General features: G+C 43.5%; 1 protein-coding gene across 2 annotated transcripts; it reads left to right on the plus strand.

The window, feature by feature from the left end:
• The first annotated feature begins 2,666 nt into the window (after positions 1 to 2,666).
• Positions 2,667 to 22,615, plus strand: phex (phosphate regulating endopeptidase homolog, X-linked). 2 transcript variants are annotated; one of them, XM_088921461.1, is made up of 22 exons: positions 2,667 to 3,134; positions 4,973 to 5,038; positions 5,850 to 6,011; positions 7,446 to 7,529; positions 7,742 to 7,968; positions 8,331 to 8,399; positions 8,959 to 9,075; positions 9,621 to 9,704; positions 9,957 to 10,102; positions 13,503 to 13,596; positions 13,856 to 13,984; positions 15,231 to 15,332; positions 15,922 to 15,999; positions 16,163 to 16,266; positions 17,226 to 17,284; positions 18,274 to 18,328; positions 18,810 to 18,877; positions 19,272 to 19,402; positions 20,211 to 20,276; positions 20,745 to 20,849; positions 20,948 to 21,024; positions 21,449 to 22,615. In XM_088921461.1, the coding sequence occupies exons 1-22, from the start codon at positions 3,011 to 3,013 to the stop codon at positions 21,549 to 21,551; spliced, it is 2,250 nt and encodes a 749-aa protein (XP_088777587.1). In that variant the 5' UTR covers positions 2,667 to 3,010; the 3' UTR covers positions 21,552 to 22,615. The 2 variants fall into 2 exon arrangements, with proteins under 2 accessions (XP_088777587.1, XP_088777588.1); XM_088921462.1 differs by lacking the exon at positions 13,856 to 13,984.
• Positions 22,616 to 23,240: the final 625 nt, after the last annotated feature.

Below are 23,240 nucleotides of genomic sequence, written 5' to 3' on the forward strand. Positions count from 1 at the left end.
ATATACTGTGTAGCTTAATTCAATGCAATATTATTGAAAATAGTTTACAAAGTAAAGGGGACCTTTTAGCGCATTTAGAACTCATTTGGATTTTAGGAACAAATTAATCCAAGTGTCTCATCCATATGTTTCTTGAAAGAATCCAAGTCATCAACTTCAAAGCTTCAACATCATGACTGGGCAGCTTGTTCCAGAATGGAGGTTAAAATGGGGTCCTGACTGCTTGGTCTTTAAAGATCCCCTTGCACTGTCTGAGCAATGTCATTAGCCCCAGCATCCTGGTTAAATTCCACCGGAGTCTTTTCCGGTCTGAGTTCCCCAACATTCCCCCTTAATTCAATTGCCAAAGTAACGTCTGGGTCCTCCCTCATGATCTGTTGAGTGGTGCTGTGTGTCATCCAGGTGGGACTGCACTCCAGATAGTCCCCTCCTATAAAACTCTCTGGGGTCCTTTGGAATGAACTGTGGTATGTAAAGGCAAGGAATTAAATTCTCCCACTGAATCACATGCCACCTATGAAGATTTTATGTTCCCTGTGGTCTGCGTACAGTATGTTTTTTTTTCCAGCTCATTGAAACATTCACTGCTCGTTTACCCGTCCAACACCACCTTCCTAGATGGCTGAAAGGTGATGTTTGAAATGAAATGATGACCAGTGACAAGCTGGCTCACTTGGACGGGCTGATCCAAGCTGTTCCTCTCTCTGAGGGGCTGCAGTGGACTGGTGTTGCGTCCAGGGGGAGAGGGGCCACTTGCTCTCCCTCCCTCCTTGCTCCTGCCTAGGTTTTGCAGAGACGAACACCAGGACCCAGGGAGCATCAGTGGGCGGCTCAGTTTGGGTGAGGGGGCATGCGCGTGTGTGTGTGTGTGTGTGTGTGTGTGTGTGTGTGTGTGTGTGTGCGTGAGCGTGTGCAGTAAAATCACATGTTGCTGGTGGCTGGCTCCTGCCTCACGCTCTGCACACAGGAATTGCTGTTATCTGCACCACAGGCGCAGACGCTGCCAGCCCGGCAGGGATTTCAATGTAAATCACTGATAGGGGAACATTCAACAAAAAGGCTTAATTAAATTGCTGAAAGGAAAGAGAAATCTAGCAGATGCATGGTGGAAATATGCAAAAGGCCTCCCATCTGAAGAGGCAAAGGCTCTTGTTGTTTGAAGATACCATTCTCTCTAGCCAGACAGATGATTTGCTCATACAACTGCAGCCAGATTGTGCTGCCTTTTATAAGTCTGCAGTTTGCCTTTGGCCCTCAGTCACACCCCTGTTAAAAGCCAGTGGGTAAGTGGAAATACATAGCATTTGGATATGGACTGCAGATCAGCCTGCTTGGATGAGACAAAAGTAAATTCCTGTCCAGTTCTATCACACAACATCCCTGTCCACTTTCTGACCAGGAAGGGCATGACATTTTCAGAGTCAGATAAGGACCCAAGAACACCCACTTTAGAATACTGTACTACCAGTATTAGTTGGTGAAAATGATCTGGATTTAAGATGTTTGGGTTTGAAATCTTTGTCTTTGAAAGATGTTGGGTTAGCACTCTTTAAATTGCACAACTTGCAGTGAGACAGAGGTTCAGGGTTGAGTTAATGGTGGCATCTAATCATCAATTTCACTTTTGTGTATCATCTCCAGCCCTTACCATTTTATAATGGATTATGCTACTGCAGGTCAGGAGAGTCAAAACTAATCTGGGCTCAGGAAGTGAAACTTGTGTACAGTAGGTAATTTAGGGGAGAAAAAATGTTTTTGAAAGTGAAGATCAAGGTCAATTCATCAGCCCTTCCACTCCCAGCCTGTGAGCTGACTGCAATCGATGGCGCAGATACATTCTGCAGACTGTGAAAATATTATTTTCAGCACTTTTTATATGAATCCCTTAAACAATCCTAAATACAACTTAGTGGCTGTTTAAGCACACGACTTTAATGGGCTACAGGTTAGTATCTGCACATTGTGGTTTGTTATTTGTAAAATGACACTAAAAAAATCCTCTCGCATTCACCTTTTGTCTTTTCAGTACAACCTTTGCAGACTAGAATTCAGTTCCTAGGCTCCCAGATTACTGTCAAATACTGCATAGAGAAGACAATACAGCCAAAATAAAAAAAAAACATCTTTCTATGCTATTTGTTACAGGTCAGGTGTAATGGTTTACACAAGCACTCAAAAAACACTCAAGATGTGTGCATTTCTTTTGCTTAAGAGTAAGTGTCCTCAAAATAGCTGCTTCATAAGTTTTTTAAAAAGGTTGCTTCATTATGTTGCTTCTCTGTTTCCTCAGTAGTCAAAAACACGAGCACCGCGTCCATTTTTTTTGCTTCTTAAGTATAGTGTCCTCAAAATAGCAGCTGCTTTTTTTAAAATGCTTAAACGTGTTTTTGTGCATGAGTGGAACATATCATCCCGCCCTGTTCTGGTGCAGGTACCTGGATATAAAGCCTGACGTCCTGCTAGCCAGGGGAAGAGAGAGAGAGGGAACGGCCCAACTCCGACAGAAGAGCTCTAGACCGTTTAATTACAGCACACTTAAATACTGCTTGGTTTTTTCTTCTGTCTTCAAGGACTGCCCTTTTTTTTTACATATATATCCTAGTGAGTGATCCCCTGCGTTCCTCCTGCCAGTCTTTCTGGAATATCTGAGCTAGTGTGGCAGAGAGCACTTGGTACAGCACAGTAAATCACAGGGATGTCCTCCAGAGGGCCCGGGTTACAAGCAAACATCTCTGCCCTCCTCTGAGTCTGTCCCAGTGGCTGTGTGTGACTGGAAGGCAGCTGGGAGTGAGCCCTCGCTGCTGTCAGAGTTTTAGTTATTCTCTGAAATATTGCTCATTTGTCAGACGGGTGACGACGGCTTTTTTTTTCCTGGCGGAAAGAGAGGGAGGGGAGGCGAGGTAGCTGAAGATACTTCACTGACCAAGTAGCTGAGCCGACTCCATTCAGAGTTTCTTGTTTTCCCTTCTTCCTTGTCTCGCTTGAGCCAAAAAGTCTTCACTCGGCCACCATGGAGATGGAACGGCTGGGCAATCCTGGGCCCAAGGCGGCCCCGAAGTCCAACAAGCTGCTAAAGGCAATGCTGGCCGTCTTCGTGTGCCTGTCTCTGGTCCTGCTGGCTGTGATCATCCTCGGTAAGTTTCCCAAGCCTTCTCAATGGCACATGGATATTTGTTTGCCTTAACTGCCATTTACACATGCCTGTGTGTGTTTAAACTGACAACATGCATTTGTGGGTACTGCACTTATACCTTTGCCCAAAGAGTTAAAATTCCAAACATATGAGCATGCCCAGTGTCTAGTATACAAACTTAATAAAATGTAACAGATTGAGTGTTGTGGAGTGCCATCTGCTTGGGTTTGCAGCCTGGATTAAAATGTTGTTTTTTTTTATGTAATTCAGACTAGGGTATTGTATCTCAGTTATTCGTCTCTTATTCCGCAGAAAACAGGCTCAAGGCAACTTCATTAAGTACCTGCAGGTGAAAGGCACATCTTGCGTTATAGTTCTGAAATCACATCTCTATAGTTCTGTTGCACTGATTGACAATGACACAGATGTGGGGTAAAAGGGAAATAAATAATATATTTTTGCTCTGCAAAGTCTAAATGATGAATGTGAAGGAGTCCTTCAATTAAAAGTGCGTGCCCACTCAAAAGAAGTTAGACGCATCCATAAGAACAGGATCAGGAAGGCAGTCAGAAGTAATACGCTGTCTCCAGCTTGCGTTAACGAGTCCAGGCAATAACACTAATCACATGTTACCTGAATCTCTCTATCGCAGAACCACTGCCAAAGAAAAAAGCATTAAAGTAAGCAAGTAAGAAAGCAAACATTTTATTATGCAGCTATGGAAACGGGCATAAGTATGTATTCATTTCCATTCAATTTTTTTTGTTTGAAAACAGAAGGCTGCAGCGTGTTGGTTTTCAGCTGGTGAAAATTCGAGCTGCGTTCTGCCTGGCCTCTCTGGCGAGCTGGGATTCAGTGCGGCACTGCTGTTTATGTTGATGTGAAAAGTGTTTTGAGACAGCAGTTGTGTGTCTGTGACAACGTGTGGGGCTTATGCCCTGCAGCTACTGTACTAAACACAGCAAATCAACAGCACAGAAACCAAAAAAAATCTGTAATTACATACATTGCTGAGTGGCTTAATTTGCAAAACATAAGGTGACAAGCCTGCTTTATGGTGCCAGCACAGCAACTCTGAGTTTGTTAATGTGGTCTGTGCACAGCGGGTCTCAGCAGCTGTTTCAGCAGGTTGGTGACATTTAAACTTCGACAACTGTGAGTTCCTTGAGATCCTCTGGAAGGAGTGACCTCAGTGTAGGCCAAGAGTACAAGATCTCTGGAATGGTGAGAGTCACAGCTCGCATGGCAGAGAGGGTCCTCAAGGCTGACCAGTCGACCTCCGATTTAAGTAATTTAGTGGAGAAGTGCCTTACAAACAGGATACCTACTGAGTCCTTCCACAAGCTGCCTTGGCCCATTGGAAGGGTACATGGGACACTCTACCGAGAGCAAAAATAGCAGGCATGGGGAAAATGTGCTACAGTATCTGGTACTGCGGTCGTGTGTGTCCTGCTGGGCTTAATACAGGAGACTAGTACTTCTAACACAGGCGTCGGGATGCTCAGGGAAATGTAAATTCCATTTAGTTGAAGGAGTCTCATGTTAATATGTTAATAAATCTTGATTTGCAATGTCAGTGATGTTATGATCTCTAGGTAGGGTTTCGTTATATGATTACATGAGCTAAAATCAAATTACAGGGGGGTTAATAAAGCATACTCTAGATCTGGTCCTTGAGGAGCAAAACAGAAAATTGCAGAATCTGGGTCTTCAAAATGCTCTGTTGCGAGAAGAAGGAAGCCTCTTTTAATTTTTTTTACTCTTTTTGCTCTGTGAAGTGTTCAGGAAAGATCATTGTAACCTTCTGAACCTCAGCAGTACATTGTTTTCTTTCTCTAGCGTCTCGAGGCTCAATAAACCTTCAATCTGAAGAGTACTGCTCGACACTGGAGTGCATTGAAGCTGGTATGGACTTTCTCTTTCTTTCTCTGTCACAAAGTTTGTCTAATTACACCAGCGGCACTTGGTCCGAAAAATCGTACTCCTTAAGCCTTCTTTCTTTTCCCATGAATTATGGTCGTTTCCTTCAAGCGTAGAGCCGGTTATTTATTTCTTATACAGGAAGGAATGAATTGAAGGTTCGCATTGCACTTAAGTGCTGTGCAGACTGGTCAGTCGGAGTCAAGGTGGTTACTCTTCTGCATGGCTGAAGTAAAGAGAGCTGGGCTCAGATCCTGCTGCAGGCCTTTGTTTTAGTTGTTAGGCTAAGTTCTTGAAAAAAGATGGAGGCTGTCAAAACCATTTCCCCTGTATGCCTTCTCATCTTGACACAATTCCAGTTCCAGTTTGTAGGGAACTGTTTGAAGGTTATTAAGTTAAGAACTTTTAAGATTTAAGGCACGGCATTTCACTTAAAAAAATAAGATAACTTGTAAAGATTTAAAAAGCTATTTAAATCCCAAAAGCTATTTTTTTTAACTTGTAGAGCAGGGCTACTTACAGTAGGTCCAGGCCAAGAGATTTTGTAGGACTCCTTAAATCACCAGCTGGGCAAGGTGTCAGGGTGGTTACATTAGCTCAGTTCAGGCTTCACTGGGCTAACTGACTCTCCTGCACTGAAGCTGCTGATGATTTACGGAGCTGTCACTCCTGCGGGTTAGTTTCCACCCAGGAGTGGGTGTGGCCACGATTGCGCTACAAGCTGATCTGCAGTTTTTGGCCCGGTGTGGAATCGGTTGCTCATCACTGACACCTGCTTGTGCTTGTGCTGTTCCAGCGGGCTCCATTATCAGCAAGATGGACACCTCAGTCCCCCCCTGTGCGGACTTCTACCAGTATGCCTGCGGCGGGTGGCTGCATGACAACACCATCCCAGAGGACTCGTCCAGCTACGGGATTTACCCCTGGCTCAGGCAGAACGTCGACATCAAGCTGAAAGGTGAGACAGGTCACAGGTCCCAGCTCAAGCTCACTGCCTCTGCTGTCTCTTCCACACGGCTGCTCTCTTGTGCGCACGGTGTAAGGGCGACCTCTGAGGACAGCTGTGCAAGTGGCGCTGGTGGACCAGTAAGTCGTGCCCTTCCCTCTGGACCAGTTTTTCTGGACTCACGCCTCAGTAATGGTGACAGGGGACAGTACGCTATAGGAAGTGCCATCCTTTGGATGCGATTTTCAGCTGAGGTCCTGACTACTTGGTCATTTAAGACCAAGTCTTTAATGTCTTTCAAGACCTATTGTGCAGTTTGTAAGAGCAGGGAGGCCAACTTTGTTGTCCCCGCTCCTGTCCACTCGGGGCTCATACAATCTGGTCTAACTAAAGTGCCCAGCCTGATCTGCTGTCTAGTGGAGACCCACTTTAGCGTAGATGAAGTGAATCTTGTACAGTATGTAAAGTACGTTGAGTTAACTAACACTTTATAAATGCAGGGTAATACTATTTTTTTAACGTGTTTTTAAACTGTGAGGCCTCCCCATTCCAGTGGCCCCATTTGACACAGGAGCCAGTGCATCTCGTGCTCCCTGTAGCCGAGCTTCAGGCCCAGTCAGGTACCCACCTTGCCTGCAACGTCACACCCAGGAGTTGGTCCTGCAGCACACCTGGACAGGACTGGACCTGTCTGTAGTTTTCTGTAGAAGTTCACTAGATGAACCCCCTTGGTAGCATTTAATCCATGACATTTTACCCACCCTACTGCTTTACAAGGTTGTTCTGAGCTTCACCTTGAAGGATCCTTATACAAGGGATAGGACAACAGGTGGGCATCTCTGGGGGAACGTGTTTTTAAAGAATGTGCTGGCTGAGTGATATCTGCCAGGTTTTCAGCAGTACTCCACTGTCTGTAGAGGATGTCAGCTGTGGCTGCCCATGTCCCCCGGCACAGTGCTGTTCTGTGACAGAGTCTGTGCGCTCAGCACAGAGAGGAACTGCAGTAGGAGGTTTCCGGACCGGCGCTGTATAATTACACAGCGTTCATTCGCAGTGTTTCTGTTTACTCAGCTATATATAAACACAACCATTTACGGAACGGCACAGTAATGAGGAATTGTTTAAGAGACAGAGACAGGAAGACAAGTCTCAATCACAGTTAAAGAGAACCTATGCTGTTTTTGAACTGGGATGATGTCTGCTCACAGTCTGTAAGTCAGGGAACTGAATTCTAGGTCCAGGACAGAGAAATCAAACTCACACCCTTGAAACGTATGTTCTATTCTGATCAAGTCTTTGTTTCAGCCAACTGTGAAATATTAAAACAACCTTCAACAGTTGACAGAATTGAGCAATTATTAGGGTCAATTAAGCCAATTACATAGCAATGTGTTGTTTAGAGCACCAGAGCTCGGATGATTGATGCTTTCTTGTGCTGTTCTCTAGAGCTGCTGGAGAAACCCATAGACCCGAGAGAAATCGAAGCTATACGCAAAGCGAAGGTGCTGTATCGCTCTTGCATGAATGAAAGTAAGTGACCGGATTTAAACAGTGGTGCTGAATAGGATTTTTACTGCAGCTTTCATTTCATCTTTGCCTGATTTTACTGCTACATCTACTCATACCACTCTGCCAACTGCCAGCTGCCAGCAAGACCACCGCTACCAGCAAGATGACCACCGCGGTTGCTGTTGAATTTCTTTTCCTCTTCCTCCTCTTTCTCTGGCCCTCCCCCGCCCCAGCGGCGATCGAGATGGAGGATGCCAAGCCCCTGCTGGCCCTGCTGAGGCGGTCGGAGCTGCGCTGGCCGGTCCTGGGGAGCAGCCTGGGGCCGCAGTGGCAGTGGGAGGAGAGGCGCTTCAGCCTGGTGGACACGCTGTCGCTGCTCCGGAGCCAGCACAGCAAGTCAGTGCTGCTGCGCATGTACGTGGCCCCCGACGACAAGAACTCCAACCAGTACATTATAAAGGTAATGCCCTCTTTCGCTGCTGTACTCCCAGGAGACACTGGGTCCCTCTGACGGTGGTGATAAGGCAAGCACAATGCACAGTGCAGTCGTAAATCATTTACTTATTAACATAATTGGTCCCAGCGTCCGTCCTACTCGAGTCTTCAGCAGATGAGGAATTAAGCCCGTAAATAAAATGCCTATTCAGTGTTGTTTTTCTCCGTTCACATAAGGCAACTTTATGATACGCATGCTGGCGGGCAGCAGTTCCTTTGCACACCGAGACACCGCAGTCTCGCGCAGGAACCCAGAAAAGGTCAGACTCACAGTTTGCTTGAAAAGGACAACGAGCGGTCACCAGCGTGTGTTGTGTGTTTGTGCAGCTGGACCAGGCTTCCTTGTCCTTGTCTTCGAGGGAGGACTACATCACCAACACCACAGAGGCTGAACTGGTGAGTACTGCCTGTCTGTAGGACGGCTCCTCCTGCAGTCCCTGACGAGCCCTTGATTTCCAGGTACAGGTTTATGAGTGTGCATCTGGCACAGACGGAAACCATTTGATATCACTTCACTTGAATAAGGCTGAAAAGAAGCAAATCTTTATTACCATAAATCTGTCATATCACGGGACTTTTCTGATGTCTCCTCTAGTTCCGAGCACTATTCTGGTACAAGTTAGAGTGGTTTGTAGAATAGTATAAGTACAGTCCTCCAGCTGTTAGGGAGTGGTCTATTCCATTGGAATAGGGGTGAGAAATCCTGCTCCTAAGGAGGTGCTGTCTGCAGGTTTTCTAGGTCTCTTCCAAGCTGCAGCAGCTGAAGAGCTGAGCCATGAGGAAACATTGTTCAGTTGGTCCTATTAAGTCAACAGTGAGCTGATTGAGGAGTGGGACTGAAACCCTGCAGACACACAGGCCCTCTGGGAGCAGGATTCCTCCTCCATGAATTAGGCCGTGCGTTACTGGTCCTGAGCACTGTGACCTCCCTGGGTCTGCTCCCTCGCCCACACAGTACCGCGAGGCCCTGCTCAAGCTGATGACTGACGTTGCTGTCATGTTGGGAGCCAATCAGTATGATGCCGCGACACAGATGAAGGACGTCCTTGAGTTTGAGATCAAGCTGGCGGAGGTGAGTGAAAAGAACGATGAAGAAACTGCAATCTGAAACTCTGAATACAGCTTCACTTTGATGTTGACATGCAATTGGAATGTGAATCTCTCACAATCTGAAACTGTAGTATCAAGTTTAATATTCTTTTTCATAGTAGAATATGTTTAGGGGTGAAAAAATCAAGAGGACGTGATCTGGTGAAGAAAAAAAAATTCAAAATCTATTACAGTACATCCAAAATAAAACATGACGGCTCATTCACTAAGAGAAATCTTTGCTCGGCAACGAGTCACATTTGCCTCCTGCCCACTTTCGCCTGCATACAGTATGGTGAAACGAGCAGGGGTAGAGCCAGAATAAGTTTGAAGGGTGTCCAGCGCATCGTGAGACCAGCCCGTGCAATGTGAAGTTTATCTGAGGGGCCCGCAGGGAGAGGGTGCATTCTGACGGGCGGGAATGGGGCGGCTATCTCGCGGTGGGAAACAGAAATACGTCTTCGCCGATTCAAACGCAGTGCGCCCATCACCCGTCCTTAACAGCTGTGATGATGATTTTTCCTTCAGATCCTAATCCCGTTTGAGAACAGAACAAGCGAGGCCATGTACAACAAGTACAGTCTCTCCCGGCTGCAGAGAACAGTGCCGCAGGTAATGAGCTTACAGGTGATGGAACAGAAAAAAGACACGTGAAAGTCTTCTGGCTTTTTTCTTAAAACCGGGAGGTGGACAAGGGTGACGAATCATTTTGCTTCCTAAGGGACACTAATACAGGCGTTTTAGAGACCGCCTTCCCCCCCAGTACACAACACATGCCTTTCGAATCCAGTTTTTTGCGTTGCTAGAGTGAGGTGTCTGAGCTGGAGGCCAGCAAGGTTGAACTTATTGTCCTTGTTCTCTTAGTTCAACTGGCTGGAGTATATCAAAGCAGTGGTGGACACCAGGCTGTACCCTGAACTCAGAAGCCTGACTTCATCCGAGCAAGTGATTGTGCGCGTGCCCCGGTATTTCAAAGACCTCTTCAAGCTGCTGGAGACCACAGACAAAAGGTAGGGCAAGGTGTGCCCAACTAAGAGAAACTGCTCTGTGTACACCAGTACTGCTCTAGATGTCTCCTGAAGTGCACAAAGAAAGTGTTTATAAGGAAAAGAAAACGCTTAAACTGCAGCTGTAAGAAACACATTTTTCATTATGTCCCTGTTTCCTCTTCTGAAGGTTTTCACACTTTTTACCGCTGTGCTTCCACAGTATTCAAAATGCGAAACTGGAGACCGCATGTCCACACCTGGCAATTCATGTTTTAGAAATGAACGTGCTGTATTAACAGGGTGCCAGAAATGTGGTAATGATCAGCCTCTGCTGTAGATTAGTCCAAAACCCTAATCCCGATCACAGCCTGAAACACTCCCCTCAAGTTTGCAATACTTTTTACGACAACATAAATAACATGTTCAATGGTTCATGTACAGTTATAATAGGAATCTAAACTAAAGTGTGTCAGGCATTAACTATAGTTTTCCTTTGGTTTTTAACATTCTTTTGCTGCCCCATTGGAACGCGTGCGCTGCAGTCCACCTTCCTGAGAAACGTTTATTGTGATATTTCACTGTACAGTATATTCCCATGGTCTAGTAATTTTTATTTACTTTCGCCAAGGTTAGTATTTAAGGTTGAAAACTGTGTCTAGCAGTCACATTTCTTTCTATTTAGAAAGCTATAATGAAGAGGCTCACCCACACACTGGAATGGAAATAATGTTGTTTTTTTAAAAAAAGAAAAACGCTTAAACAAAAATAAATCTGGAAAGGTCATTGTTTGCTTTCTCTCTGGCACATTGCTCATTACTAATTATAAAGAAAGACCAGAGTCGGGGGCACTCGGAGCCTCTTACACCAAAATATAGTCCACACCATCCATCTTGTTTTCAACAGACATAGCCACCATGGCAGGACTAATCACAGTTAAAGTGCCTGTTATTCCTTAACCTCCCCAGTCCCCTAATTTCGTGATTTATGAATGAAGTGTTTCCTTTTCCTTTTTTATTCCTTCAGATAGAGCTATGTTAATGACTCCCCATTAGTCGGTGACTGTACAAGAGCTTTGCGTGACTTTGGTGGTATGACGTTTCAGTCGTTGGGGTCAATGTCCTCCATAATAAAATAAGAGGGATCTTGTGTGAGCAGGCAGCCCACTGTACACCCCCCGCCCTAATTATGTCCAGTGCTTTTCTGTCTTGCTGGGCTCAGAGTTCTCAGGGGGGTCCCAGGAGTTGCTGCCTGCCAGCTCCGTTAACTAGCTCTGGTCCTGAGCATGTGATGAGATCGAACAGCACTGCTGTCTGGGTGCCCAGCAGCCTGGGCCTCACTGTGTGCCAGGACAGGTTGAAGCAGAGTTTTGCACTAAGTGCCAAAAAGGCATTTTGTGAGAAGCACATAATGTACACATATCCCTCGCTATCCCAGCACGACCAACTAGAATATTTCTGCTCGTAGGTCAAAACTTCTGAAAGTGACACTAAATTCCCATTAAAATACACATAAAAGTCCATTCCATGTGCTTGGAACTGTCCATAAAGCAGCTACATTTAGTTACTTTCTGATGTACAGTATTTGAATAGTTGAGCAACATAAATTGCTAAGTGTACATGTATGTCACAACAGGTAGAATTTACCAACACTTCTACGTAAAGTGTTAATGTTTGAAAGTATTCTATAAGGAAAATAAAATATTGATGGTCTCTAATGTACACACGGACAATAAATGTCAAATAATCAAATTTTATTTTTATTGTTTTTTATATTAGTTAAGAAATCCTGTCCAGTCAAAGACAGAATATACCCATAACCATGAAAGAGCATCGCATTGGTGATACTGGTACTGTGCATTTGCAGGGTGCATAGTGATAATAAAACACTTCATTGTATAAAATGGTGAAATTTGTGAATAAATATTATTTTTTATAAATATCAAAATATTATTTTACCTCGTAACTGGTATAGAACTCTTATAATTTTTGTTAAGATAGTTAAGATGACAGCAGCCAAGCGAGGTGAAAAATAAAAACTGAAGAACAAGTTATACCCTTGGAGCTAATATTCATGGCAGAAGTTCACACGTTTAACAGAAATAGGCAGGAACATGTATTACTCATTTTAACGAGTACTCGTAAGTAAAGTTCTAGTTTAACCAGGGATGAGTGTATGTTATTAGTCTACTTATTCGTATCAGCTATCTATAACTGAATAAGTACAGATACAGTAGATGTTGATATAACAGTATTTGACAGCATGCTTTTGAAAATCTACTGTATTAACTTTTTGTGCACACTTTATACTGTCAGATAAATTTCAGTTGCATTAAACCCTGTGTATAAAATGCATGGGCTGAAGCCTGTGTTGGGGAATCTCTTCGTTCTGCTTCCCTGACTCCTATTTGGGTCTGAACAAGCTAAATAATACATTATGTAAGAGCTGCACCACCTTTAGCAGTGTAATGGCTCCTGCAGGTCTTGGAGCCTAACCAGCTTTCCTTGTGATTGAGCACGCCAGCCAGTACAGCTCAGTCCTTGTGTGGCCATGCTCCCTGGTCTGGTGGCAAGGTCAATCCACTGTGCAGGATGTGGGCTGCGTGTAACAGACTCGAGCCTCTCGGCCACATCTCACATCAGGGCTTGTACAGAGCGCTTTGATATTCATATGGACCGCCCTGGCGTTATCTGCTCGGCTTTCTGACAACTCTTCAGCATTGATAATCAGCCTCAGGCCACACATGTGGCACTAGTCTAGAAATCATGCATGAGGTTATGTTGTCAGAATAAAGTTTTAGTAGATATGAACTTAAGGGGTGTTAATATAAACCGAGACGTAGATATTCAGTAGTTATAAGGGTTAGTGTAAATCTGTTACTGTGTCATTAATATTTATGGCTGCATTAATAAGGTTCTACATAACTTCAATATATAGTAACAATCATTTATATTTCTTTTAAAACCCTTTGTATTATAATTTCATCTAAAATGCTACTAGACCAACAACAGGTAATGGTAATTTCTGCTCCTTCTCTTAATTTGTATGATGTTTGTCTTGGAGCTCCTCATAGTTGATAACATGCCCACGTCAAAGTGATTCATTCTCTGACTTACAGTACATCAATAAAGCAGTAATCTGTAAATTATTCTAAATCCCTAAATTTAAGACTATTTTTTTAGGACTGTTGAACCTAACTTTTTTTCTCAGTGACTTTACTGCAGGACTGCTGCACTGAATGACTTCCGTTGTCTTCTCTGTGACTTTACTGCAGGACTGCTGCACTGAATTACTTCAGTTATCCTGTCTGTGACTTTACTGCAGGACTGCTGCACTGAATTACTTCAGTTGTCCTCTCTGTGACTTTACTGCAAGACTGTTGCACTGAATTACTTCATTTGTCTTCTCTGTGACTTTACTGCAGGACTGTTGCTAACTACATCATGTGGGCAACCGTCTACTCCAGGATAACAACCCTCAGCAGACGGTTCCTCTACAGATATCTGGATTTTGCCAGGGTAAGTATGGAAAATATGCAGCTAAGTGGCCCATCTCCTGCTCACTGAACAGGCTGGAGGAGTGGGGCACGTTACCAGTGTGTCCTTTTTTTTGAAAGGATGTTTTTGTTCAAAACAAAGTGCACAGGGAAACAGTGTCACAGTGCACATCCTGCTGTGAAGCTTGCAGATCCTAAATGGAATGTTAAAGATGAAAATGATGTGGCTTTATACAATGATGACGTGTTTCAGCATGTTTCTGTCCTGGTTCCCTGTTCAGGTGACCACTGGGACTACTTCTTTAACGCCACGCTGGGACAAGTGTGTGAATTATGTGGAGAGCACTCTTATATACGCCACTGGCCGAATGTTTGTGGATGAGCATTTTCAGGAAGACAAGAAACTCATGGTAACTCTTTCCCCTTTGATTCTGCCACATTAAGTATTTCCCCAAATCTCCCATTGTCTTATCATGTTGAACAGGATTACCGGGGGGAAGAACACCATACATTTACAGCATCAGCCAACATGAGACAGAGCTCAGTAATACAGCATGAGGAATCAAAAGGGATTCTGTTTATAAGCATGTTGCAGGATAAATACTGCCATATTACAACTATTGTAACACTATATTACTATACTGTTACAACTACTACTACAGTGGTATTATTATAGCTGTATGTTTATCACACGGACATTTTAAATAATACTAACGGAGTAAAAATTGAAAAAGCAGAGACAAAGCAGTAAATCTGTATATTGACTCTACTTTGCTTTCTGTCGTTTAAAAATTTGCAACTGGTCAGAAAAGTGCAGAGATGTGTTGCGCTGAAGACCCCCTAGTGGCAGAGTCAAGGATTACAGCTGCCAGCAAGCAGTCGCAGTCCCAGTCCCACCCTTAGCTAGAGGGGTTGAGGAGATAAAGTGGGGGAAGAGCTCGATCAGGTCCACTGAGAGATCTAACCAACAGTGTGATTTTGGTTAGGAGTCTGGGAGCTCCATGGTTAGGGTATTCCAGCTCTTGGTTCTCAGGATCCAAAATTCATGAGGTTATCTGTGTCTCTTTAAATCATGAACAACTAAAGAATGTGGAGAAGCAACAGACTGGTTTAGCTAAAGCTCACTGTAACTTGAACAGGCGTGTAAGGCCTGCTGGATTGAGAACCCAAGCCATCGATCAGCTCCTTGATCCTATCATCATTTGAACTTGTAAGTGTTCCAGAGATAGGAGCATATGATTGACTCAGAGGATGCGTGTAATGAGCATTCTCCGCATTAAACTGTGATCAAGAACTTTCTGATGTTCGGGTCTAGGTAATGCTGCCCTCTGCTGGTCAGCACTGGTACTGGCAGGAATTGCCCAGAGAGACTCGGAGAGCTGGAAAACGGGCAGCTGTGTTCTCCTAGACTCCGAATCACACACTGAGGGATCTGAACAGTGTAAAGACAGACAAACCCTCAGTCTGTGCTGCAAATATGGCCACTTGCTGCTGATGCGTGACTATTACAATCTTAATCGTCATCATAATTCATGTTTTCTTCCATGTTTCATTTGCAATATTATGAAAATTAGTTCATAAAAATATGAACTGCTGAAAACGAATGATGATAGTGAAGAAAAAAAATATCATGAAATGGGATCCTTCTCTCTACAGATGGAGGAGCTGACGGAGGGAATCCGCTGGGCTTTCATTGACATGCTGGAGAAAGAGAATGACTGGATGGACAAGGAGACGAAGACTAAAGCTAAAGAGAAGGTAAGACGCTGTTCCTGGCTGCTTGCTGTCCTGAAACAGGACTGAACGGACTTCGTGAGGTGGCTGACCAGTGCAGCCCCTGCTCCCGCTGGTCTGACCCATTAAATACAAATGAAACACGGAAAAAAGAAGAAACAACTAAAAAAAACCCAAGTATCATATTCCTGGTACTGAGTGAATGCGAGAGAATGTCTTGCGGGTCTTCACTGGTTTCAAATACTTTAAAATGAGGCTTCTAGGGTGGTTTAAAATTGGTTACTGGCAGAAACTTGGTCTCTGTTGGACAGGCTTTGCAAGAAAGCAAGAACTCTGTGACTGCAATGGTCTAATTATTGTACTAATTAGAAACCAAAACATGAAACGTGTCTGAGCCACTTATTAAGATAAAGGGAAAACTAGGTGACCCCGTTGCCCTCTGGGAAATTGGTGTGACATGTGTGAGATTAGAAAGATGTTCCTAATCTTTACATGAAGCCCTCTTTCCTGGTTCCTGGTGCCAGATTCTTCTCTGCCCTTGCGTTCCAGAGGGATTTCTTTCTTTGCTTTACTTTTCTCTGAATGATCGTATTTTCCCATCCTTTCTCAACAGGCTTATGCAGTCCTGGCAAAAGTCGGCTACCCGGATTTCATCATGAACAACACCTACATCAACGAAGACCTCAAGCTGGTGGGTGTGTGTGTGTGTGTGTGTGTGTGTGTGTGTGTGTGTGTGTGTGTGTGTGGTTGCGAATGTTGAGTGAGCAGCTCTGAATGTTTGAAAAGACAGCGTGCTTTGGGCTGGGTATCTGCTGTAAACGGGTTCGAGAGCTGATGTGTTTTCCCTCTTGCAGCTGGAATTTTCCGAGAAAGACTACTTTGGGAACGTGCTGCAGACTCTTCAGTACATAGCGCAGTCTGACATTGGCTGGCTGCGCAAGAGTGTTCCCCGAACACAGTGAGTGCGTAACGGAACGAGTTTACTGACTCTGGGCGACGGGAGCTCTGATCCTGCTGTAAGCCACTTCATCTCCGCTGAGATCCAGGCTATTGAGTTGGAACGTTTGTGCGTTTTCATTTACACATGTGGGAAAAAATAGGTTTCCCCTCTCGTGGAACGTGTATTTATTTTTCAGTTCCTGCTGCCCAGAGGTACTTTGGTCCTGACTGCCTGGCACTAGCCAGCGGTGCAGATTTTTTTTAATTGCCAGAGAGGAAGGATTTACTGTCGATGGAGCTGACACTCTAAAAAGTTTCAGCCTTCAGAAGTTAACGAAATGACCTCACCCAAACCACCTTTTTGATAACCACCCAAGGTGAAATAAGGGCGAGATAAATTGATGCATCAAGTGATTACCCTGAGAAACGTCAACTGTACTGAATAAACAGTGAAGGCTTCCAGAATGAATTTAAAAGGATGATTTACTATTCAGTATGGCATTTCAACATCTGTAGTCATCCTGTTCTTCAGGGAAGCAGACAAAGAAGTTTGATTTCTTATTGTTTCTGCCATAAAAAAAGCTAGACAATGCCAAGAGCTATAAGGTCAAAGTTATTCCAGCAAGAGAAAATTGATTTTTTTTTTATTTTATTGGACTTTCGAATGAGCTGTTACTAACTCATCTTCCAATACAATTGATAAAATGCAAATAAAAAGCAGCCAGATTAAACTGCCAACAAGTCTGAATCCTAGCACATGACCCATAGATGCTAAAAGCCATTTACCTTCTGTTACATGATCTACAGGAAATTCTTTCACCACAGCCTCCTTTCATGCAAAACCAGTGAAAAATGACAAAAGTAAAATGTAGGTGGTCACAGCTCAGAGACTCTTTACAGATGTTAATATATTCTAAGGCTACATAAAATGCAGACATCTTAAGGAATAAATTCCTTACTATTTTCTTTTCTTCACAGATGGTTCACTAATCCTACTACCGTGAATGCCTTCTACAGCTCTACCACTAATCAGATTCGTAAGGGCTTTTGATATTTTTATATGCTGTGTTAAAAAAAGCTTCTGAAAACACAAGCATGCTGCTGTTCATTATGTTACAGCTTCGGTTGTTCAAAACCTGTCTGACTGGCAACCGTGAAACAAGCCTTTGAATTCACCCTAGACAAATCTCACTGCCTGCTGAGTTTCAGCAGCAGCTCTTCAAGTATGAAAACTGCCCTTCAAGATAGATGTTAATTAAAATCTGTTGGCCTCCTGAATTTTTCTCACCTGAGATTTGTCTGAAAACCTCACTGCATCAGTTGGCTCTTGTGTTCTCCTGAGTGAAAGCAAGATTATATTTAAAGTGTTCAGAAGTAGCTCGAGCTGGTCTCTTACGGCTGGAATCCACACGGCTATCTGGCAGGGGTAAAAGCAGTCCCTCGCTTATAGCTGTAACCACAAAAAAAAAAAAGATATTTATGACTCAAGTCAGGCGTGATACATGCCGACTCATAAAGAGCCATAATCAAGGAAGCATGATTCTGTACCATAACACCGCAAAAACAACACACAATGGTAGTGTATTACAAGCAAATGATTTAGCTATTTATATACACACACAACAGATTTATTCAGACTTTTTTAAGATATTCACTTCACATTGTGTGTAAGATTTAATCTGTGCAGCCGAAACGGCCAAGATACGTGTATTAGTGGCAAACCAAGAGTTTTCAATAAGCTGTACCCACACTAGACAGTACTGACGGAATATACAAGAGCTGGGTAAATAATCAAGCAATAGCAATCCTTGTTACCTAATTGGCATAATACTCCTCTGTGCATCTTGTAGCAGGGCCACGCCGATCACTGCAGCACTGTGGGATACGTGTCACCTGGGGAGCTCTTGCTGGCTCCTGGACATCTGTTACCTCTCTTTATTAAAATGGGATTAATGCATCTTCCTGTTATTCGGCTGTTTAGCGCCGAGTGGTTTTATGGTCATAAACATCATTGTTGGTTTTGCAGGCTTCCCAGCTGGAGAGCTGCAGAAGCCTTTCTTCTGGGGTTTGAAGTATCCTCGGTAAGGCATCCTTTACTGGGCGAACGGCATTACCTGGCATATTGACTGCATGTAGCCACGCGAGGATTTATGTCACAAACTGCGAGCATTAAGAACTGTGTGAGCTGCAATATGATGCAACAAATTACAGGGGATAATGTGCATTACATTTAATCATTTTTCATGTACTGTACTGTTAGGATCCTTCTTGTCGGTGCATCATAGTAATTTGAATTCACTGCTTATCTGAACTCTCTGCTTGATGAAGAGATATTTATTGGCACCAGACATCCCAAAATATAAAGACAGACTGAAATGTACATATACTGTATATACACACAATCATAGTTTGGCATGACCTGTAAATAAACTACAGTAGATGTTTTTTTGGCAGTTTTGCTGTTTTTATTACAAATCCTTTTATGTTACACATTGAACATTGGACTGGGGTGATGCTCCAAGGCTCCATTTCATCCTCCTGCGCTGTCATCTGCATTCACAGGTCCCTCAGCTACGGTGCTATTGGAGTCATCGTTGGGCACGAGCTCACACATGGATTTGATAATAATGGTAAGGGTCCTCAAATTTCAGATGTCAAGAAAATGATTCAGTTGTTAATCAATTTTGTTGCCTGGGTCTGCTCTCTGAATACCTGTTCAGAAACTTGTGCCGAGCAAAGCGCACAAACTAAGGTACCTCCTCTTGATGGGCCCTTAATTATTCAGTAAATAATTTTAAATTTAAGAAAATCTTCAATCCATACAGAATTCTTGTAAAGTACCAACTGCAAATAAAATGTATACACAATGCACATATTGCGGTACTGTACACAGCACATGCTAATTTCTTTAGCTTCCCTAAGAAATTCCCACTAAATGTGTTTCCATAAATCGGGGATTATATGAATATACATCATAGAAAATAATTAACACTTGCTTTTGTTGTCTTGTACTGCTATTGCTAGGGCGCAAGTATGATAAAGATGGGAATTTGGATCAGTGGTGGACTGACGCATCTACTGCCAATTTCAACAAGAAGACGCAGTGCATGGTTGAGCAGTACAATGATTACTACTGGAAGGAAGCTGGCATGAATGTGCGTACTGAGCTTCTTAATTAAAGTCTGCCCTGAACGAGCACCTCGTCAGGACGCTGCCGCCGCATCACTTTTCCAGTCACAGTTTTGTCTCGCCACCTGAGTGTGTTCCTGGCAGCATGGTGCTTTACACAGGGGGAGACCTGAAATACTCCAGGGGCTCGTTGGGGCACATTTTCCCCCTTATGTGTGTGGTGGTCTGGCTGTTTTTCATTGACCTTCATAGTCAAGACTAGAAATTGCGTGGATGAGACCACAGGGCGCCGAGTCCTGTGTGTTACAATGCTTGTGTAATAGTGGACATCACACTGTACATGTGTTATTTTCCATGGCACTGGACTGAGTGTTATTTTTAGTTCCTCATGAAGCCGCGGGATGTAGAAAGAATTACACATACAGCAGACTGTTCCTTGTAAGTCCCTTGTGCCTGGAGGGAACAAACTTTACAGTAGATTTCAACAGCTGATGAAGTAGAAGGTCCCAGTAGATCACAGAGTAAACTCCACAACTGCAGACTCACTCCAAGTGCAAATATTAATATGGGGAACTGAATTTATCAGACTAAGATTGATGAAACTACAAAAATTAGCATGAGTCTACTGTAAGTGCTGCAAAATTATACTCATTATACTCCATTTCATTCCCAAACAGCTTTAAAGCTTTTAATGACATGATGTACATTCTTTAAAAAATAAAATATTGAAGAAGATAGTGTTACCTGGTGCTGTATTTCTCCCTTTTTATACAGGATTCCCTGTGCTGCACACCATGATGGAGACTTTTGAATAGCATGTTGTTGTTTTTTCAGGTGAGAGGCAAAAGAACTCTGGCAGAGAACATAGCCGACAACGGGGGACTTCGGCAAGCCTTCAGGGTACTGGATTGAGCTAAACTATAAATCTGCCCACAGTGAATAAAGTCACACATGCAGCAGGCCTGAAGTGACCACACCTAGAATCCCAACTGACAGAGTTTTGTCCTGAAACATGATTAATGGTAATATTGACATCGCTGCAGAAGAAAAGGTCACAGGTTTTGCTTTTTTAAAAAAAAATTATTGCAGAAAGAATACAAACTGGAAACCCTTTACAGTTAAGAGGTCCCCGCTTTAGTTTTCAGTCATTTAGTATATGGGATCCATTATCTTTTTAACGCATAAACCCTGATCAAACATTCAGTAGAAAACATGGGTGATGATGCACGATGATCCTCGTGAAAGACAGACACTGTCCCACGCCAGGACTGTAAGTGCATGTCTAGAATCTGGAGCTCCAGCAGAATTCATCACGTGCTCCCACCCCGGCAGCACGCTTTGTAGTGTGGTTGTGTTTCTGTCTTGCAGGCCTACAGGAAGTGGGTCAACGAAGAGAGATCTGGTAGGGAGGAGCCCCTGCTGCCTGGCGTGGGCCTTACAAACAACCAGCTCTTCTTCCTCAGCTATGCACACGTAAGTTCAGACGTCTTCCTCAGCTGGCCGGTGTGACTGCACCCCTCTCCCAAAGGCAAGGCGGTTACAGAAGGGTGTCCGGGGGTTGTGTCTTCCAGGTGCGCTGCAACGCCTACAGGCGCGAGGCAGCCAGAGACCAGATCCAGAGTGGTGCTCACAGCCCTCCGAAGTACAGGTAAGGAGCCCAGATTCCCCAGTGGCTGCTGTGCGTCGCGTGAGAAACTGCGCGAAATGGAGAAGGCCTTCTGACCGCACTGCACTCTCCCAGCTCCGGGCGTCGGGGTTTTTTGTCTGACAGTTTCTCTGTTTCTCGAAAGGTCACCCAGACTCTGGGAGGTCCCCCTCTCTTGTCTCGCATGCCAGTCAACCAACTCTGGTTTCAGCTGTGCTTCTACTGTGACGTTCAATGTGATTTATCTCTACGCAATTCTCAGAGGCTTGGCTTGACTCATTTCCAGTTAAAACTGACACTTGAACTACTGCTCCTTTTAATTTCACAATTTATTGTATTTTTGTCTGACTCGATTGTTGACTCTTCGACTAGTGCCAGTACTTTACTGATCTTAATCCGTTTTGTTTGTTTTGTTTCCTTCTTTAAGAGTAATTGGGGCGATGAGTAACTATGAAGAGTTCAGGAAAGCCTTCAACTGCCCAGAAACCTCTTTGATGAACAGGGGCTCAAGGTCCTGTCGAGTCTGGTAGCATGCTGACTTCGCCAGCCAGCAACCACCAAAGCAACTCAGACAACTACCTTAGAATTTCACTCAGCAAAGCACTGAGTTTGAACTTCCCGAGCAAATGTCTTGATTTTAAAATCTTGGTATGACCTTAGGCACGTGTGTGCGTAACTAATCTAAAAGAACAGGTCCATAAACACTGTAGTGTAGTTTAGTGTTTTTTTCTATGGAGTGTTGTACATTTTATCATGGTTTCTGATGGCATGTCTTTATTTTTATTATTTTTGTATGCAATGTCCAAATTGTGTTGCTGCCATTGATAACAGATTTTTTTTGCTACAATAATGTGATACAGGTCCTTTATTTGTTGCATTAAAAATCTCTTTGTAAATATATCCACCTGGTACGACTTACGGCTGGAAATACAAACTATAAATAAATCCATTTAACAGTGGCACAGAAAAACCTTCATTTATTTTTTTCCAAAGAAACATCTAGAAAAAAATTCTTATGACCTGCTGTACACTTTCACAAAACAATTCTTACTGTGAGACAGCTGGGACTGGGACAGCCAATGATGGGATGTATAAAAATAAATTGTGTAGGTGTACCCAGCATGTTCAGTGGAAGTGTCAGGTCTCACCTGTGTGATCACACCTACATGCTGTTAAAAGCATGTGAGATTGCCAAGTACTTGTTCACAGGTGTGAAATGACTCAAGACTCACTGTCCCCAGGAATGTAAAGCTCTTCCATTGTGCCATTCTTCCATTTCCAGGGGTCTGAGGCCTCAAAACTGGAGTTTTGGAGATTGGTTAAGATTATTCTTTTCCAAACACACAAGAAGTCCTTTCAGTCCATGGTCTGACGAGGCCTGCTTTGCACGATTTCAGACCAAGAATACTTTCCTTTCTTTGCAGATACTTTGCAATTCAATGTAAAACATCCAGTCTCAAAAAGTGTTTTAACTTTTGCCTGCAGACTGATCATGTAAATACCATTTTCGAATCCCTCTGCATCGGTTTGTAACAACCAACTTTCGTGTAACTGTGATTTATTACAATTTAACAAAGCAGACAGCTGGTCTACATCTGGTTCCTGTGTTGATCTTGCTCATGTTTCTTCCATTGATCGTGGAGTTCATAAAATGCCAACCCCAATGAAGTGGAAGTTCACATACAGTACCTGAAAAACTTGTCAAATAAAAACCTTAAATTAGCTTTCGTAGAATTCATCAAAATAAAAAATCATGTTGGAGACTAAAAACCAGGGAGCACAATAAGCTTAAGTACAGAAGTGAAAGTGTCACCAAAATAGGGAGCAGGTTCTATATAATGTATATAGTTTACCATGACATATACAGATTTAGTGACTTGTAACAAATACCCTCATGTATATCTCCATACTGAACTCCAGTAGCAGTGAATGTGAGGGGCAAGGCCCTTGGTAACATCCATTCTTCATCCTGCAAAGAAACAGAGAAAGGGCCACCGTAAACTTTTAAGGACACTTCCAAGTGTAGCAAATGCTTTCATTTCACACTTCTTCAGGTACAAACACCCTTATTTTTTGTGAATTGAACATCCTTTTGTAGGGCCAAGATGAAGTTGAGTTTACAGCTTCTCCTTCACCAGAATTCACCAGAATTTCAGCTGTAGTGTTTCAGAATGGACAGTAGAGGGCAGCACATGAAGGAATAAACACCAATGCATAGC

This window comes from Atractosteus spatula, chromosome 7, assembly GCF_055471065.1.
Source record: "Atractosteus spatula isolate fAtrSpa1 chromosome 7, fAtrSpa1.hap1, whole genome shotgun sequence".
NCBI lineage: Eukaryota > Metazoa > Chordata > Actinopteri > Semionotiformes > Lepisosteidae > Atractosteus > Atractosteus spatula.